The sequence below is a fragment of the Euleptes europaea genome, chromosome 7 (genome assembly GCF_029931775.1).
Source record: "Euleptes europaea isolate rEulEur1 chromosome 7, rEulEur1.hap1, whole genome shotgun sequence".
NCBI classification, from domain to species: Eukaryota; Metazoa; Chordata; class Lepidosauria; order Squamata; family Sphaerodactylidae; genus Euleptes; species Euleptes europaea.
In genome coordinates this window covers 29,794,374-29,812,565 of record NC_079318.1, presented here as the reverse complement: position 1 = coordinate 29,812,565, position 18,192 = coordinate 29,794,374, and the positions used below count along the sequence as shown (strand labels likewise).

General features: G+C 42.9%; 1 protein-coding gene across 4 annotated transcripts in view; it reads left to right on the top strand.

Annotated features, from left to right (window-relative positions):
• The window catches only part of AKT3 (AKT serine/threonine kinase 3), a 156,903-nt gene that overhangs the window by 123,369 nt on the left and 15,342 nt on the right, over positions 1-18,192 (top strand). For 3 of the 4 annotated variants that reach the window (XR_008933403.1, XM_056852358.1, XM_056852356.1), the window contains 3 exons: positions 1,799-1,927; positions 9,223-9,437; positions 14,741-14,828. Coding sequence is in view for 3 of the 4 variants with exons in the window: in XM_056852358.1 (XP_056708336.1) it covers positions 1,799-1,927; positions 9,223-9,437; positions 14,741-14,828 (432 nt within the window). In the remaining variant the exon portion in view is untranslated. The remainder of the gene's footprint in view (positions 1-1,798; positions 1,928-9,222; positions 9,438-14,740; positions 14,829-18,192) is intronic. The other variant, XM_056852357.1, reaches the window with a different exon arrangement.

Here is an 18,192-nt window from a genome sequence, read left to right as displayed (position 1 = left end):
GGAATAGATGCTCTAAACTGCCAATGGCTAGACCAGCTACTGTATGCCTATTCTGCAGTGCACCTTCACCACAAGGATCCAGAGGGTGATGGATCTCAAAGCAGAGGGCCTGGTTGCCCCATTCTGGCCTTACTGGGTGTGGTTCCAAGATCTGATTTGATGATATTCTCAACCCCCTTGGTGATTCCTCAGCTGTAGGGATCTTCTCTCTCAGGAGTCCATTCTTGGTCCTCAGCTAAAGCTGACAGTGTGAAGGCTGAGTGGCAGCAGTTTAGGGAAAATGCTACTCATTGACCCCTTGGCAGCTGCAAGAAAGAGGTCCACCAGTAGAGTGTATAATAACACTTGACAAGTTTTCTGTTCGTGGATGAAGTCTGTTGATCCTCTCAAGTTCAGGTTGAGGATCTTTTGGGGTTTCTCCAAGCTGGTCAAGATAAAAGATTGAGCATGAGTACTCTGAAACAGCAGGTGGTAGTCATTTCTGCAGTATTTTATTTACATCATTTGTAGTGTGCCTTTCTCACTTGGACTCAGGGCGGATTGCACGAGTAGTGGGGGCTAAGTAAGGATGAGGCTTCTTTTCCCAGCCACACATCATTTATTCTGAGGGGTGTTTCTGCTGAACCCCCCAGTAGCTCATAGATTTCCCCACATGGGAAACAGTTCTTAAGACACTCTCCAGGGCACCTGTTGAACCTATGGCCGTGTGTCCACTGAAGGAACTTATGTTCATAACTGACTTTTTAGTTGGAATTATATCATCCCTTAGGTTCTCTGAGCTTCGTGCCTTCTCTGTGGATAAAGACATTTGTGTCTTCCGCAGTGGCAAAGTGTTTCTGAGGAGGGACCTGGCCTTTATTCCCAAAGCCAGTTCCTGGTTGCACAACTTGCAGGAGGTTTGTTCTGCCCTCCTTTTGCCCTAATCCCAAACATCTGCAAAAGTGGCATTACTTGGGTGTCAAGAGGGCTTAGAGTTTGTGTGTCAAGAGGGCATTGAGCTTTTTATATTAATAGGACTAAGGAAGTCTGATTCCCAATTTGCCTCCTTTAGAAAGTTCTCTGTGGGTTCCAGGGTTTTGGTGTCACCATAGGAAGGTGGATTGTACTGCTCTGGCCTATAAGGCTAGAGGGTTGGGAACCAAGGTGGAGGTAATGGCTCATTCTTTTAGGGGAACAGTCACCTCTGCCGCATACAGGGCTTTTCCTTCTTTACAGGTGGTCTTCCGGGCAGCTACATGGAAGTCTGTGCATACTTTCACCCATCATTACCACATTAACAGGGAAGTGTTTGCTGATGTCTCCTTTGGGAGGAGACTCCTTCAATAAGCTCTGACAGGTTAGATTTCATTTGGCCTACCCTGGGGTATGCTGCTTTTGTACATCACATTGGCTGTGGCTGCCCCTCCCTTGACCATTGGGCCCCACTGATGAGCACTGAGGGCTTGACAGGCCTATAGGTCACTGCTTGCATTGCTCTCTCTTGCATGTTAGACATGAGCAGGAATAGTTTTTCTGGACAGCCTCTCATTCACCTGTATCTATGATTATTATTGAATCTTTTTTCCCCCAAGGTGAATTTAGACTTGCTTATCTGAACTGTGGTACTTAATGTGGATATTTTCCAAAGAAGTCATACAGTCTTCAGGCCATCATGCAACTACATAAATAACAATTACAGAACTACAGAAAATGGCGACAAAATTGCAATAATAAATACCACAAAAGTTTTTTTTAAAGCAGTGGTTGTCCTTTTTTTAGAAATGTTAAAAGTCCAATTTTGTGTATTTGTAAAATACAGTTAGAGAATCTAATGTTGGATAAAGATGGACACATAAAAATTACAGATTTTGGACTTTGCAAAGAAGGGATCACAGATGCAGCTACCATGAAAACATTCTGTGGAACACCAGAGTATTTGGCTCCAGAGGTATGTCTGCATTTTACTGTGTACTTTGTAGAAAGTCATCTTTCATTTTATTACAGGGTGCTATGTGAACATTAATAAGTATTTTACATACTGAAACTATATTGCTACTGTGGCCAATACTTCCTTCTCCGGGATTTTAATTTATAGTTTAACATTTGCACATGCTTATAAATAATTGTTATATTCAGCATTTCAGTAGTTTCTGTAGTAGAATAATTATTGTTATGTAGATTAATTCTTGAGCACATTTCATTGAAAGTGAAACTTGAGTTTCTAAAGAGAATTACATACCTGCATTTATTTTTCACATACAACTCTCTAAATATAGAACATCAAAGGCAAAACTACAAATTAAATCATTGGAAATAGTAGGGTGAAAATTTTTAGTCTTTGATGGAAATTCAAGGAATACTCCTGATTCAGCTATGTATTAAGACTGCTCTAGGTAATGTTTCACAGTACAGTTCCTGTTGCGTTTTTGCCAAATTTTCATTAATATTTATATATACATCTTAATCAGCTAAAAAGTATGGTTTACCTCCTAGAGTAAGAGACATTTTGAACACAGGATTTCCTCCTTCAATCTGTCATTTCTTCCTAGTATGAGTAAGGTTGCCAACTAATCAGTTTTTCACTGACATGACCATACTTTCCCCTTCTGGTCATTTGGCAGGTGAGTTTTTTTTTTTTCATATAATGGGGAGAATAGGGAAGAGATTTTTAAAAAACCATTTAGTGCCTTTATGGCAAAAAGAATTTGCTGTGCTGTTCATTTAAGACTTTTGCAGCATTAGGCTCGCAGTCAGTTTTAACTTTCATGGTCACTAAAAAAAAAAGAAAAACCTTTCATTTTCTGTCCCAACTTTTCCATGCCTGAAAAGCATTAAATACTGCAGCTGTCTTTTGTTGCCTTTTCTGTTTCCCTTTCCTTCCTGTTATCTCTCCAGAGAGAGGAAGCAAGACAGTGAGAGGAAGGTGCAAACCCAAGGGGTACACCTAAGGATTTTCTTTTGACTCTGCCCCTTGACCTCTGTCCCTGAGCATATGAGGTCCTCCCTTGACCCTACTGAACTTCCCCTTTGACCCTGCAGATACTGCCTCTGAGTGAGTAGGCCCTGAGCTGGTCCTGGGCTTCATTCTCCACCTGGGTGAGGCCCACCTCTTGCCTGATTTATGCCTTCCCAACGTAGGGTTGCCAGGTCCCTCTTCGCCACCAGCAGGAGGTTTTTGGGGCGGAGCCTGAGGAGGGGGATTGGTGAGGGGAGGGACTTCAATGCCATAGAGTCCAATTGCTAAAGCAACCATTTTCTCCAGGTGAACTGATCACTATCGGCTGGAGATCAGTTGTAGCAGCAGATCAACAGCCACCACCTGTAGGTGGGCAACCCTATCCCCACAAGTTGACAACCTTAACTACCAGGGAAGCTGGGGAGGACTGTGTGAGCCCATAGCTCACTTCTGATTATTCCTTGAACATAGTCTGGGGGAAAATATTATCTTAATAGGCTCATAGCTTCTATTCCGGTAACATCAAATTCAGTGAAGACTGTAGAAGCTTGAGGTACTACTGTTATCTACAGGCCATTGCTTCTGACAGTTGGGTATCTGAACTATTTTTCTTATAGGCCTATGTATTCTGTGTATCCAAGAATGATTCAGCTGGCACAATATGGCCGCCTGTAGTGGTGGAATAGTGTTCAGCATACATTACTGCTCTACCTCCACTCTCTAACTTTGTCCTCTTAAGGGCTCATTGTTTCCCTGTCCTGTAATTAGGATTGAATCCAGCCACAGAAAACTTTACCCTTAAGCCTTAATTTACTTTCAGTGGAACAATGGTTTTTATCCTTATTTAATCCCTGTATGTGGACATTAAGACATTTTTTTACCCTCAATCCTCCTTTTTTGGCTCCACTTTCAATTGGACCCATCTACATCTAACAGTAGACATCTGCTGTATTTTAAATGGCCAGTGCTGATTCCATAATTTATATCTTCTTCACTGCTATAATTGTGTACCGTGGTCAGTTTACAATATAAGAAAGGCACAGCATCCTATTTATTTACTTGATTTATCCCCGACCTTGCTTTCTAATGCAACTTGCATTGTTCTCTCCTCCTCCATTCTTTCCTCACAACCACTCCGTGAGGTAGGTTAGGTTGAAAGTGTGTGTCTGGCCCAAGGTCACACAACAAACTTCAGGGTCAGAGTGGAGATTCAGACCTGGATCTCGTAGACCCTAGTCTGACATAAACCATTACACCACTCAGGTTCTATTGGCAGAGATGACTTTTATGCCAAATTCAGATGGAAAAAGTGATATGAAAAGTAGACTGAGCATTTTAAATATATCTGATAACTCCTCTTAAAAGGTAAAGGTCCCCTGTGCAAGCACTGGGTCATTCCTGACCCATGGGGTGTCGTCACATCCCGACGTTTACTAGGCAGACTTTGTTTGCGGGGTGGTTTGCCAGTGCCTTCCCCAGTCATCTTCCCTTTACCCCCAGCAAACTGGGTACTCATTTTACCGACCTTGGATGGATGGAAGGTTGAGTCAACCTTGAGCCGGCTACCTGAAACCAACTTCCGTTGGGATCAAACTCAGGTCATGAGCAGAGCTTGGACTGCAGTACTGCAGCTTACCACTCTGCACCACGGGGCTCCTCTTAGACGTAGATTAATCCAGTGGTCTGGAGGGCTTGATGCTGCTGAATTTCTGTAGTTGTGCAGGTATAGACTTGATCACTCTCATTGGACCTCTGGGTATCCCTCCTAACCACAATACGGAAGTGTGCATATTTGTATGTATAAACAAAAAAAGAGTGCAGTATTGTTTGCATTAGGATCCATTAAATTGAAGGAGCTAGTATCTTGTTCTCATCCAAGTTATACTGTTCCTTACAGTTGTCTAATTTCCATTCTTTAAGCATTGATTAAAAATAAAATTCTATATTTTGAACAAATTCCTTTTTGATTTTGAAAGAGTTTTCTATGTTTATGTTCCTGGTGAATCATAGCAAACTATTGTTCTGCTAATTATTTGGATTTTGGCTCTTCTGTTAACAGTATTCGCTCAATCCGCCAATTGTAAAACAGTTTGAAAATCAAATGTACCTCACATGCAAGACCCAACAAAATTAAAAGTGTTAAATACGTTTTTGGCGGTTCACTTTTATTATGCCCAGTCCTCAAATGTATGAGCAGATAATCATCTGAATGTTAGTTATTTTTCACATGCTTATGTGATCACACAAAAAGTACATGCTAAAAAGAAGCAGATGGTGACAGATGGGGAAGGTTGAATAAGGTGGTTTTGGAAACCTAGAAAAATGCACTTCTGTAATAGTGTACAAATAAAAATTTATTTGATTGCCAAGTTAAAGCCTACAAAACAAGATCTAGGGATGAAACCTTGAGTGTAGATGAAAAAATTATTTTACAGTATTTACTTGTATGTGAAAAATAATTCAGTCCTAATAAAATGCTTGATTTATTGAGAAAATTACATGGTATCTTACAGTGTTTAGTATATTTACATACTACATAATGAATAAATGGACTGTAATTCCATGCATATTTTCTTGAGTTATTTCTCAGTAAAGATGCACAGGATCAGGCTGTAATAAAATTCAATTGCAGAGTAAAAAATTCTCCCCTAGAAAGTATTTCATTTTTTTTGTTGACACAAAGGTTTTGTGGAAATTCGTAGCTACGGAGACTGGTTTTATTTATCACAAAACACAAAATACTTTAGAAGATGACTGAATTAAAATCTACTACATACTTCATATTAGTATATGTCCAAAATTTTACATCTTGTCTGAGTAATTTCATTCATTTAGATTTATAAAACAGCCCCACACTCCCCCTCTAAAATGTTCAGCCTCGTTTTATGTTTTATGTTTATTACGATACATCTGCAAGCCCAGATCAGGCATCACTGGAGAGACATTCTGACTTTCTGTCATGGAACAGGGATAGACTTGCGGAGGGAAAGGAGCGAAACTGAATGGTCACTGGCAAAGACTCAGTGAAGAAGTAGAGCTTTGCTGCTCTTCAGGGGTTGTTGTGTTTTTTTTATATTGCACTGGATGAGTGCTTGGGCAGCCAAAGAGGTGCATATTAAAATTAGAACTTCAAAACTGGTTAATCTAATTCATTAGTTGAGTAAAACTCTTGATCAATAAAAAGTACCCTTAAATAACTGAGCAACATTTTTTAAAAGTTAATTATTTTCAATGCAGGGGCAGCCCAATCCTGGGAGGGGGGGTACTGGCACCGTGGCCAGCTCCGCAAATTTGGCATTTTAAACAAAATAACAGTGAGGTGGATGCCAGTGGGTGCGTTGGAGCGGAGGGGGCAGAGCCAGGGACCAGGCTGCCATGGAGGCAGGAGGACACCAGGGGACTGCTACAGGGAGAAGTGGGGAGGGAGGCGGGACTAGGTAAAGTATCCCACAGGGTGGGCATGTCCCACAACCACCATGTCAGAAAGGAGGGCCCTGGAGACCAGAAGAGGGGTGGGACTAGGCAAAGGAGGAAAGAGGATGGCTCTGCCCCCACCCAGCCCCAAAGGAGTTCAGCAGACACCAGGAGAGGGGCAAGTCAAGGCAAAGGAGGGTGGAAGATGGCTCTGCCTCCAACCGGCCCTGAGGGAGTGCAGCAGAGGCTGGGAGAGGGTCGGGAGAGAGCTGGGGGCAAGGGGGGCAACCACGCACCAGGGAAGCGTGGCTGTCCAACACCAGTAGCCCCACATGCAGTGGCAGCAACTGGGCAGATGGGCCCATGACTGCACACCACTTGTCTATCCCAATCCCCCATCCCATGCTGCGGGTGCAACCCGCAAAACCTTTGTTACCCCTAAAACATCAGATGGCAAAGGGGGCTGGGGGGAGTCTGGGGAGGGAAGAGGGAGGGCCTGAGCCATGGGGGTGTGGGGGGAGTGGCAGAGTGACATTGGCAGCCAGGGGGGCACCCATCGTGGTGAGGGTGACTTCTCTAGCGAGGTCGAGGCACCAGCTGTGGTGAGGAGGCAGCTGCAGCTGGTGCATGGGTCGCAGAGAGCAGGATGGGTCACCCAAGTCCCCCTCAGCTCGTATCTGCCCCTCAGTGACACTCCGCACCATTCCGAGCAAAGCACCAAGGTGGCCAAAGGCCATCGCCACAGTGGCCGGGAGAGAGACCAACCAGCGCTTACCCCATGAGGTGTACCCAAGCAACTCATGGCGGCTCTCCATGCCCTGATGACAGGGAGGTGAGTTCCCCTAGCTCAGAAGGCACCAAGCTCTAGAGAGAGAGGCAGGTAGCTGGGGATGGGCAGCCTACTGGCAGGGGCAACTATTCCCCCAGGGTGACACTTGGCCACCCTATTCTGTTCTAGGTGGCTGCTCCCATTGATTGGTGGATGCCTCTCATTCTGTGCTGTGGCCCCTCCCCGCCGTGGATGCATGAGCTTCCCCAATGTAAGACGCCACCCTCCTAGAGCTTTGGCCGCCTCTAGGCCCTTTGGGAGGTGAGTCTGTGGGTAAGGGCCCCTAACTCCTGCCTGATGCTGCTGCAAATGCCAGCGCTCATTGATGGGTCCTCTCGAGGGAGGGCTGTGGTCCTCTGAAACATAAAGGGTGCGAGTTGTCTTTGGGGATACGTAGACCTGTGGGTGTTGAAGCGCTGCTGTTGACCCCAATGCCCTCCTTCTGTGACCATCGGGAGTGGCCTCTAACTGCAGCGGCACATCCCTCTCCCCTCTCTTCTGCTCTCGCCCCAGAGCATTGCACCTCCTCAGGGGAAAGAGGGCAAAGGCAACATGTGAGCTCCAAAGCTGTTGCCTTTGCCTGGCACTGATGAGCAAAAGAGCCGCTTGGCTCATGAGGGCTGCAAGGTGGCTTGTGGGTGTATCGCCACGCTTACCTGTCATGGCATGGGTGCCCTGTCGGGTCCTGCCTGTGCATTGGTTGTACCTGAAATAGAACTTGAGTGGGAGAGCTCAGCCACTGAGTGTGTGGACTTTGCTCTACCAGGTGGGTTTTTGTGCAAAGTGCCAGCCCTGTTGTGCACAGTGCTCTCTCTGTGCTCTTGCGGCCATCATTAGTGCCACGCTAAGTCCCCACAGCTGGGAGCTGACTGTCAGCATCCTGACCAGCGTAAGCCTTAACCTGAATTTCGCAGGCATATCTTGACACCTGCAAAATGGCGCATTTTAAGCCCAAATGCCCCCAGGACACAGGCACAGGGAGATACGCTGGGGAAACACCAGTGGGAGGCCATGCCGGCATCTGAGAGCCCGCTTCTCCCGCTGTCCAGGAGGGTCAACGGAAGTCGCCCTATGCTGGCATCCATGCCAGTTTACATGGTGCAAGCAGCACAGATGTTGGCGTAGGGGTCACGCAGGCTGCTATGGGCATTCAGCCCCCCCTTTAGGAATTGGCTGCCGAAACAAAGTTATACCTTTGTAAGTCCATTGAAGTCAATTGTCTTAGAAGGGTGTAACTCAGTTTAGGGTTGTGTTGCAAATCTCATATGATTAATCAATTAGGCTTTATTTACTCAGGTTGTAGATATAATTAAAATGAATGTTTAAGCTCTCATAAAATGGTATGGGCATGGGGAATTCTGTTGCTCCTCCCTAACAGAATCACAGAAACTAACATTAGATGCCTTTGACACCAGTGTAACCTCGTACCACATAACAATCAAATCAACAATGAATTATTTGAAAGAAGTATTATATTTTTCTAAAGAAAGAAAAAGAAAAAAAGATACTGGAGTATTTGAACACTGCATCGTTATTCTGGTTAGCACAGATATTGGGCTCAGTTCAGCATTTGTGCAAAAACAAAACAAAACAGTATCCCACTGAACTCAATATCAGTCTCTTTCTGCCCGCCATCAATGCATTGGTGCTTGTGAAGACGAGTGCAGGGGTAATGCAGAGAACATGTACATGCTTTCCTATATTCCAGTCCAGACTGCTCCCCATAAACTATGCAAATTACGTATGGTCATTATCATAACTACCTTGCATAGTGACTGAAGGCTGGATAGGGATGAGAGGCATGGGCAGATCTCCTGCTCCCTCCAAGGCCACATGTGCTTGTCATGGAAAACAGTCAAGGAAAACTGGGCTTTATGATTCCACTAGGACTCTTTTTCATGCGGGCATTATGCCTACACTCAACCAAATTGAATACTTGATCTTGGGCTCAGGGAGAAAATAATATAGAGACAGATACTGAAGTTATTTCTAAAGCAATGAGAACATCCATAACAAATGTTAGTAATTTTTGTTACTTTTTTAGGTTTTGGAAGATAATGATTACGGTCGTGCAGTGGACTGGTGGGGTCTTGGAGTTGTCATGTATGAAATGATGTGCGGCAGATTGCCATTCTACAACCAGGATCATGAAAAGCTTTTTGAACTAATACTAATGGAGGATATAAAATTTCCTCGAACTCTCTCATCTGATGCAAAATCATTGCTTTCAGGTCTCCTAATAAAAGATCCAAATAAACGGTAAGTTTTGAAAGGTCATTTTTAAAAAATCTTAAATGGTCTGAAAGTTACAAACAACTTTAAAAGTCTGGATGTGAAGGAATGGATAATTCCTTAATCACATACGGCAATTAATTCCCTACCAGAATGCACACATTTTTCTGTATGTTTCCTCCAATTTCACATAGTGCAAAAAAAGTTTGTAAGGGTTGAGACAAGGACTGTGTTGACTGCTCACTGTAGAAACTTGTTCTTAGTTTTCAAATTATATGAAATGATTATATATTATATTATATGAAATGACTGCATTTTAAATTATATGAAACTATTCTCTCCTGACACGTTTATTTATTTCTTTGAAATATATATATATATATATTGCATAGTTAGTATAGTGGTTTCCAGTATAAACAATTAAAACAATAATACAAGCAATAAAACAGTAAATAAATAATACCAACAACAAACATCAGTGAAGCAGTTAATAATTGGAACACAATTCCGTTGTAGTGCCCACTGCAATAAAATCAGTGAATGAGAGTAGAAAAGGCAAGAAAAATCCACTGAAATTAAAAACAAAACAGGTTTTTATTTGCCTGGTGCCTTAAGCACAGTGAACATGGTATCAGGGAAATCATTGTAAGGACAGAGTAAAGACATCACAATAAAATAATTTTGTTTGTTTGTTTGATTGTTTATATGGCACACACATAGCCAGAAGATTCAAACAGTTGCTCAAAATGATAACAAAAAATACAATAGATATTCAGAAATCCTCCCCAACCCTCAGTAAATCAGTATAAAAATGTTTGACCATGGTGAAGCCAAAAGTTCATTCATCGAAACAAATTTGGGAGTGAGGGGTTAACGAGGTTATTTAAATTGCTGATCTACACCATAAGCTGTTAGCATACTGAGGGCAGGATGTGCTGAACAGCCCACAGTTACCATCATTTGGGCAACTCCACTCTGGCTCCAGGCACGATCAGTGATTTTTGCTGGCTTTATCTTGGCCTTCACATAAACTGTGCCAAGAGATTTCAAGCAGTGTCTCCTTTCCTCAGTGACCTACACGGAAAGCAAAAGGTCTGGTTGGTGCTGGTCAGAACCAAGCGTGTTCCGGCCCAACCCGTTCTGGCTCACTCACTTACTTCGCAAGGTGGTGGTGGGCCTCTGAATATTAACATGATCCCTGGCTGCTTGAGGCTTAAGAGGTATTAACTATAACTTTACAGCTGGAATTGCCAGCAAAGAATGGGTAACAGCAACCAGCTGTTGCTTCTCAAGGAAGGCCTGCAGCTGGCACACGGAAGAAGTTGACTGAAGGTGCATCATGTCACAGAGCAGATTTATACCGCAGGGCATAGGGCTAATGGTACCTCCAAGTTGATTCAGAACAGACTGATCTTTAAACCAATCTGTATTACTGAATATGAGCACCTCAATCTTACTATTACCAAGCATCCATTTGTTAGCCCTCATCCAGCCCATTACTGATTCCAGACATTTTTGAGGACATAAATTGTCTCACTTGACTGCTGAAAAGAAAAAAAAGAGTTGTGTGCTGTTTGGACACGGATCACTCCAAATCTGGGAACACCTCTCCCAGCATTTTTTGTAGATATTGAACAGCATGGGAGACGAGATGGGAGAATGTGGAAACTTATAGCACAAGTGTCATGGAGCTGAACGGTTGTCCTCTTAACATCATCTAGTACTGATCATCCATATAGGAGTGTAACCACTGAAGCATAGTTCCCAAGGCGCATCTTACATCTTGATCAAGTGGTCTGGAAAGATAACCTTGGTCAGTTGTGTTGAAACAAATCCAGGAGAATCAGTTGGGTTGCACATCATCCGTTTCTCCTAGAAAAGCCAGGGCCACCCTGACAGATTAAGGTGGAAGGTGCTGTCAATTTGCCACTGACTTGCCCACCCACAGCAATGGGCTTTCAAGGCAAGTGAGAAGCAGATGCCTTCCTCTACAGAGTCGTCCTTGGAGGTCTCCCCTCCAAGTACTAACCCCACTTAGCTTTTGCGATCTGACAAGATTGGGCTATATCATGCCACATTCCCTCTTGACAAATTAAGATATGAAACTGGAAATTGGATTGCAGTGGCTCTAGACAATCTATTTTATCTAAGGAAACCTGAAGTTGCTTAACCAGCACTCGAGTAGCCCAGGAAGGGACTATTTGCCAGTTGCCAATAGTTCAAATTGTTTGAGTCCAAGAGCAGCTACTTCAGGAAGGATTTCATGATGTTCCTCTTGTAAAGAAGCATTTATCACTGCTTGGACCCAAATAAGCCATCTTCTCCAGTTAGATGTAATAAACCATGAGGTGCAAGGGGTGAGCACTGATGTGATAATGCATAGTCCTCCAAGATACTTGTCTGCATCCTCATGTTTCGATAATCAAAATTTATCTGGGCAATTTTAATTAGGCTGGGCTTTGATAATATTCTTCAGTTGATTTAGAGCAGTAGTGGGGTCCAAATCATAAAGTGCCTTCTGTAAGTGATTTATCTGTGAAGTGCATAGCAAACAAGTTGTAGTTAATGACTACTTTCTTTCCATTGCTGCTATTGATCTCTTCTCAGTGGCAGCAGAAGATGACCTGGGGCAGGGGGGAGCTTCTGGGGGCCTCACCACAGCCCACAGGTGTTCTAGCCGATTGATTCAGTCTTCCTTCCCATTTCCCCTACATCCCCACAGTCTGAATCTCACCTTGTTCCAGAAGATCTTTTTCGTGGATTTTAATTAATTTATTTAAAGCTCTTCTACTTTTTCTCCCTCAAATGAAAGGGGGTGGGGAGAAGAGGCTAAATGGGGTTTAAACATGGGAATAATAGGCTTCTGAAGAAAAAGACTGTCCAAAAGTGCAAAATGTCACATGAGTCCCAAACTCGACTTTGTTTATTCATTATGTTTATCTCAAGGTTGCTCCCAAGGAGCTGTGCAATAATTTAAATTCATCACAAAGATACAAGCACAAAATATTCAAGTATATATCTGGCAAAATCTCTGGCCTGATGACACACTGGTAGTTCAGGCTCTTGCTTTCAGAACAAGGGGGCAGAAAGAGTTGCAGGTAGATTTAGATGTCCCTTGCCCATCCCCCCCCAGGTAGTTTCCTCCTGACTAACATGATTATAAAGGTGCAGGTGGAGGCTTGTAGCATGGCAGACTTTGGGTTAAAATTAATAGGGTCTGTGGGGGAGGGTTACAAGGAGAAGAAGGGCTTGATTTTTTCCACAAGAAGTTCCCTACCCAGGACCTAATACCAGAATGTTATCTATGGCTGTATAAAACAGATATCGTAATTTCTACCAAAGAGAAGGAGAATGCAGGAGTGTGGATGTTGAAAAGGGCAATTTGAAACCACGCTTTTTCAAAGGAAGCATGGAAAAGGAAAGGCAAAAATAGATAAAATTGCAAACCAAAATAATGTTAGTCTTTTAGGTGTTATATTTTAGAATCTGTGTTCCAGTTGGTATCTTTGTAAATGGAGAAGGGCTCTGGCAGATAGAATCACTGAGGCATATTCACAACATTCTTCATATGCAAACCTGTCTTTCTCAGGAATTTCACTCAATATTCTTAGGTCATTTATGCATGGTTAATATGTCCCTGGTTCGTCCCCCTCTTGTCTCACACTTTTATATCCCGAGATTGGAAAACCTTGGGCATGCGTGTTGCTTGTAGTGAAGAAAGTCAGCATAATCACAAGCAGAAATCAGGAAGTGCCTAAGTCCTCACCCCTTTAAACACCTCCCCCCGTGGGTGTCATGTACGATCCTAGCCTCTGCTGGCTCTCTCTGCGATTTTTAATAGTATTTTGGGTGATATGATGATATAGCAATATTCCATCAAAGCAGCAGAATTTTTTTAAAAAAATGAGGCGAGGGGGCACAGAGAAGGAGCTGACCATGGCTGCCTCCGTCTCCGATATGGCTTTTTGGAGCATTACGGAGGGGATGGCCGAAGGAGGAGTAGGTGGAGGAGTTGCAGAATGGGGGTATGTTGGGACATGGGAAGATCGATCTGTGGCGGCTGAACTATGCACCTACTCACATCCGAGATAAGCTCGGAAGAAAACTTATTTTTGGGGTAAAACAGGGATAGGAAAACTTGGAAATCGCAGAACGGAAGTAAGCTGAGCCCTGAGGGAAGGGAACATCATGCATAATCACCACAGAGAATTGTGACATTTGCTGGAGAATCGTAAGACAAACCAGCCATGCATAACCGATCTTAGTGCAAGGAAATATAAATGCCTCACACTTTTGATGCTTATGTATCTTTGTCACGCCAAATACACACTTAGCAGTTCCCAGGAAAATACAAGCATTATAAATAATTTAAATATATGCTAAGTGAGAGCTTGTCTCTGACCTTCCAGAAAACCTGTTAATGGTGGGGAAGGTTCTAGGGTATGGTTGGAAGATACATGATACAAAAACCTTGCTGAAGCTGATTTGGTCTGTTTGTGGTAAATTCCTGTATAGAACTCCTCCAGTATATCCTATAAACTGTCATCCCATGATGGAAGAAAGGCAAGTTACAAATGTAATGTATAAATACTTGAGCACAAAGCCATGATTTGGATCCTGCCGTAAATTTATGTTAAAGAAAGGGATGTGATTTTTGCTGATTCCTCCTCCTGCTGCAGACCTCCAACTCTCTCCTCATGCTGTTTCTGGGTGTCCTCTTTCTTCCATAAACAACATGTTGGGGATTATTTTAGACTGCAGTAGTAGAGGGAAGGAATTCCTGTTCTGCTGATAGAAACCCTTTCTGTTAGTAGAGATTTACCCCAAAATCCAAGCCAGTGGTAGTGAAGTGAGCATTGAAGGGTGTAGAGAGCCAGTATGGTATAGAGATCCAGCGTGGTGTAGTGGTTAAGAACAGTGGACTTTAATCTGCAGAACTGGGTTTTTCCCCCCATTCCTCCACATGAATCCTGCTGGGTGACCTTGGGCTACTCACAGTTATGTCAGAACTCTCTGAGCCCCACCTATCTCACAAGGTACCTGTTCTGAGGTGGAGGGAGGGAAGTAAGCTGCTTTGAGACTCCTTATGGTAGAGGAAAAAGTAGGGCATTTTTTTGTAATTTTAAAAACAAAATGATTGGTTTTCAGTTTGAAGCATGCAAATGAAATAATCAAATCGCTTAATTGCCAAATGCCACCATACTCATAGAGTAGTTTCAGTTTTTTAGTATTTGATTAATACTTTATCCTAATATTTCTGGATAAAAACTACATTCTGTTTTTTCATGTTTACTAACAAGACTTATGTAATGTACACATTTCCTCAATAGACTTGGTGGAGGACCAGATGATGCTAAAGAAATTATGAGGCACAGTTTCTTTGTTGGAGTAAACTGGCAAGATGTATATGATAAAAAGGTAGGTTTCTATGGGAGGACAACAAATGGTTATCAGTTGTGATTTTTTTTTAAAAAACAAACCAATTATTCCAAAATCATAGTAGTATTTTTACGGGTCAGTTAACTGGCAAAAAAACAGGATATGATCTAGCCAAAATTAAGCACTTTTTGGTAACAGTTTCAATGGAAGCGTTTAGAATATGCTTGAAGCTTTCATGTTGATCTCAATAAAACTTAGAAGTTCTTAATTTTGGTTGGATCATAGACATTATTTTTCAACAACTATAACACCAATTTCTTCTTTTCAAATAGACTATTGCCCTGATACATATCTCTAAGGTCCAAAGCGGACAAGACACTAGGACAGGGGGGTCAAACTCATTTGTTACAAGGACCAGATATGACATAAATGGCACTTGGTTGGGCCGGGCCATGCCTCGCCAGCCCAGATTGGGAGCAGGGGGTTGGCTGGCGAGGCACAGGCCGGATAAGAGATCTCAAGGGACCGCATCTGGCCCACGGGCTGTATGTTTGACACCCCTGCTTTAGGTGTTCTGTGATCAATGCCCCACTTAAAAAAATAAAAAAAAGCAGTTAACAGGCTCAGGTGCTTGATTCCGTTTGGGACCGCAGTGGAGTGATATGGGGCTTGCAAGCTCCTGTCTCTGAACCTCAGGGAATTAGGACGTTACTCCTGCCTCAACACTTTCAACAAGACTCTTCTTCCTTCCCTCCTCACTTTTTCCTCAGATTATTGCCATCACCATCAAACCAGTTCTAAAAAGTTTTAGCCCAAGGGGTTGTACTCAGGTTACTCTCCATCTTGGTCTCTTAAAGACCGTAACATGACTTACTGGTATGGTTGCCAGCTCTGGGTTGGGAAATACCTGGAGATTTTGGGGCGGAGCCTGAGGAAGGTGGGGTTTGGGAAGGGGAGTGTCTACAGTGGTATATAATGCCATAGAATCCCATCTTCCAGAGTGGAATTTTTCTCCAGGTGAACTGATCTCTATCAGCTGGAGATCAGTTGTAATCCCAGGAGATCTCCAGCTAGTACATGAAGGTTGGCAATCCTACTTCCTGGATCGAGCTCTCTCCTCTCTTTCTCTCCTTTTCCGCTACTTTTAAACAAGGACCAAATGGGGCTTACTGTGGTTCAGGAGGTCAGATAGACAGCATTTACAATGAAAAGAAGTTTATTAAGTAAATTAAAAGCGCACAATGCATAGGTAAACACAACAGGCTGAGCAAGGGTAGAAGAAACAGGAATAAGTGTGTATCCTCTGTTGCTGGCATACAATCTCCTAAAATTGTTATAAGAGGCTATTTAATTCTTTCAGTTGTGATCAATTAGGCTCATTTAGTACATTAGTTCCAGGATTCAGGGATCATCCCGTGCTTTCTCAGGACCATGTTCTCATAGGTGCTGTCTTGAGATGCTAAGATACTGTCCTTCCTCCCCTTGACTATGTGTAAAATGGCTACTTCTCCAACAAGGTCAGAAGTTTTATTTTCTGCCTTTCTCTACTCCCCCACCCAGCACACTCCCCTTCTCATACTGTCTGCTGGAAGTTCCACTCATTTTGGCTTACCAAGGCTCTGTAGCTTAGGTGTGACTCAAGACTGCCCACTGACCTCTTGCCAGTGTCATCTGCATTTTAATGGCACTCAATGGCTATGCACTGAGGAGGTGATTCCTACCCACTTGCTTCATTTTCCAACTTTCCTCTTGCCAAACTTGGAAAGCTATCCCCCCATTACACAAAGTGTGTAAACTTTAGCACTAATCCTGGGGGGTGGGGAGACATTTCACCATGCTTGGCAATTGGGAGAATAGGGCATTAAGCATTCTCTCTTGTGCCATTTGTCTTACTGGAAATGGCCTAGGGGAGCCACTGTTTGCCCTGTTGGGGTATCTGTACCTCGAGGCATAACCCTCCCCCCTCCTCAGTAGGCCATGGTCCCAGTCAAAATTGAGCTCATGTGTAACTGATAACTGCATTTTTAGAATGCTGATGCTAACAGTTCACATCATGAATATTTCAGCATCTCATCTGTTTTGGCCCTCTTTGAATAGGGCACTGCACTTACACATTGCTGCTGAATGTAAGGTTCTCTCGCCGTTCAGGATTAGGGGTGGGGGAGTGGATTTTCATCTCTCTTTTACCTGTTATTTTTAAAAAGAAGTTGAAATACTGAAGTCACACACATATACATACCATTTCTTTCAGTCTGTTGGTACTTCATGAAACATTTGGGACAATGTTTGTAATACTGAATTTAATTTATGCCCACTAATATTTTGAATTACTTTTTGGTTGGTTTGTAATATGCTGAAAAATATCAACTAATTGTTTTTTTCAGATGCTTAGTATTACCATTTTTTATTTTTCAACCATATCGTTTTATGGTTAAAAATCCTTATTATTTGCTTCCTCTTGAAATGAAGGAACAAACATTATACAATATGCATTTTGACAAAAGTACATTTTTAACTTGTAGTTCTTTTGTAATTGTAGTGCATCAGGTTCTCTGCTTGCACAATAGTTAAACAGAATGTATGGAATGTCTGTTATATTGAAATTTGACTTTTTAATTCTGTAAGGACATTTCGTGTAATTTACTTCACTATTTGAATTAAATCCAAGTACATTTCTGTAAAATTGATTACAGTTTATTGCAGTTACAACTGCAGTTTACCCTCCCAGGCAAATGTCCTTTCTCCAGGCCCCCTCCCAATACCTGTTTGGGTCATATTACATATTGCATTTTGTCCTGTCCTAAGCCCTCTTCATTCTTGCCCAAGAAGTTTGCGTCTCCTAGATTCCCATCCCACTATTTCAAGAAATATGTGCAGCCTTCTTTTGGTCACCAAACTAGAGAAGCCTCCAGTCCTTTTAAGATGCTGACTCTCAAGCCTTCCTTGGTGGAAGCCAGCGTGGTGTAGTGGTTAAGAGCAGTGGTTTGGAGCGGTGGACTCTGATCTGGAGAACCGGGTTTGATTCTCCACTCCTCCACATGAGCGGCGCACGATAAACTGGGTTGGTTTCCCCACTCCTACTCATGAAGCCAGGTGGGTGACCTTGGGCTAGTCATACTCTCTCAGCCCCACCTACCTCACAGGTTGTCTGTTGTGGGGAGGGAAAGGGAAAGTGATTGTAAGCCAGTTTGATTCTTCCTTAAGTGGTAGAGAAAGTCGGCATATAAAAACCAACTCCTCCTCCTATTGAGGAATGTTGAAGTATTAAACCAATTACTTAATTAAACACTTATTGGCTTGGTCAAATGTTAAAGGTCAAATAATTCCTACTGCTCTGGGGAAGCCTGCCTAGTTTCTCTGGAAAACTGTTTTTCTTGCTCTAAGAATAGGCAAAAGGGTTGAA